At 27.5% G+C, this 1,061-nt stretch overlaps 1 protein-coding gene across 1 annotated transcript in view; it reads left to right on the top strand.

The window, feature by feature from the left end:
* Positions 1 to 1,061, top strand: part of LOC105626900 — a 64,319-nt gene that overhangs the window by 11,066 nt on the left and 52,192 nt on the right. Inside the window, exon 3 of the mRNA XM_012208190.1 lies at positions 634 to 913. Within this exon, the coding sequence (XP_012063580.1) occupies positions 634 to 913 (280 nt within the window). The remainder of the gene's footprint in view (positions 1 to 633; positions 914 to 1,061) is intronic.

Below are 1,061 nucleotides of genomic sequence, written 5' to 3'. Positions count from 1 at the left end.
ATATATATATATATATGTATATATATATATATATATATATATATACTGGGTTATTTTTTAAGTATAAAAAACTGAATTATGTTGCGATTATCTAACGGCTGTTACACGTACTATTTGCTAGTGAGCGACTTTAGTGTTGTTTTAGTTATAAGTTTTAAAGATAATAATACAATAATAATCAATCAATTATCATACTGCATGGTAAAATCTTCATAAACTAAGTCAGGTTGAAAAAATCATAAGGTATTGTAAAGTTTATATAAAATTTATATAAGACATTTTATATATTTATTACTACTTGGCATTTTATTTAAAATAATAAAGAATTATAAACTGTTTAAAAATGTGTTTAAAATCTTTTTAAAATCTGTTTGAAATTTATTATGTTTTTTAGTAAAAATAAATTAAATTCACTTTATTGTGAAAATATTAATAAATCAGAGAGAATCACATAAAATTTTTTGAAACATCATATTCTCCTATTATTATCACGATTTTTAGGGTAAAATTAAAAAAAAAATTCTTTCCGTGAATATATTAAATAATTCTCAAAAATCATTTACTTTGTTAACATAAAAAACATTAAAATTTTCAATTGCCGATGGAACTTAAAACAAGAAATCTCTATTGCAGCACTTACTCGAACGAAGCCAGATTGTCTTTAGGAGAATTAAAGGATAGATCTCCCATACAACCCTTCCGTACAGCCGGGCATTACGGGAGTACCATCAGTCTAAAAAGTCTAGCGACAGAAAGTTCTGGGAATGGCAACAACAATCTCAAATGCCTTGATTATAACGGTGGCAGTTTAATTAATCTTCGGGATCAGGTGGAGACCTCACAAGTCAGACACAGAAGTCCCAGTCTGCCTCCGATCTTCAATAAAGAACAACAGCAATATTTTTGCCAGCTGGTATGTATTTTTTCTTTTTAAATTTATATATATGTATATATATATATACATAATAAACAAATATCTCTCTATATATTATATGCACACACACACACACACACACACACACACACACACACACACACACACACACACACACACACACACA

This window comes from Atta cephalotes (assembly GCF_000143395.1).
Source record: "Atta cephalotes unplaced genomic scaffold scaffold00007, whole genome shotgun sequence".
Taxonomy (NCBI): Eukaryota; Metazoa; Arthropoda; class Insecta; order Hymenoptera; family Formicidae; genus Atta; species Atta cephalotes.
This window is presented reverse-complemented; position numbering and strand designations above follow the sequence as displayed.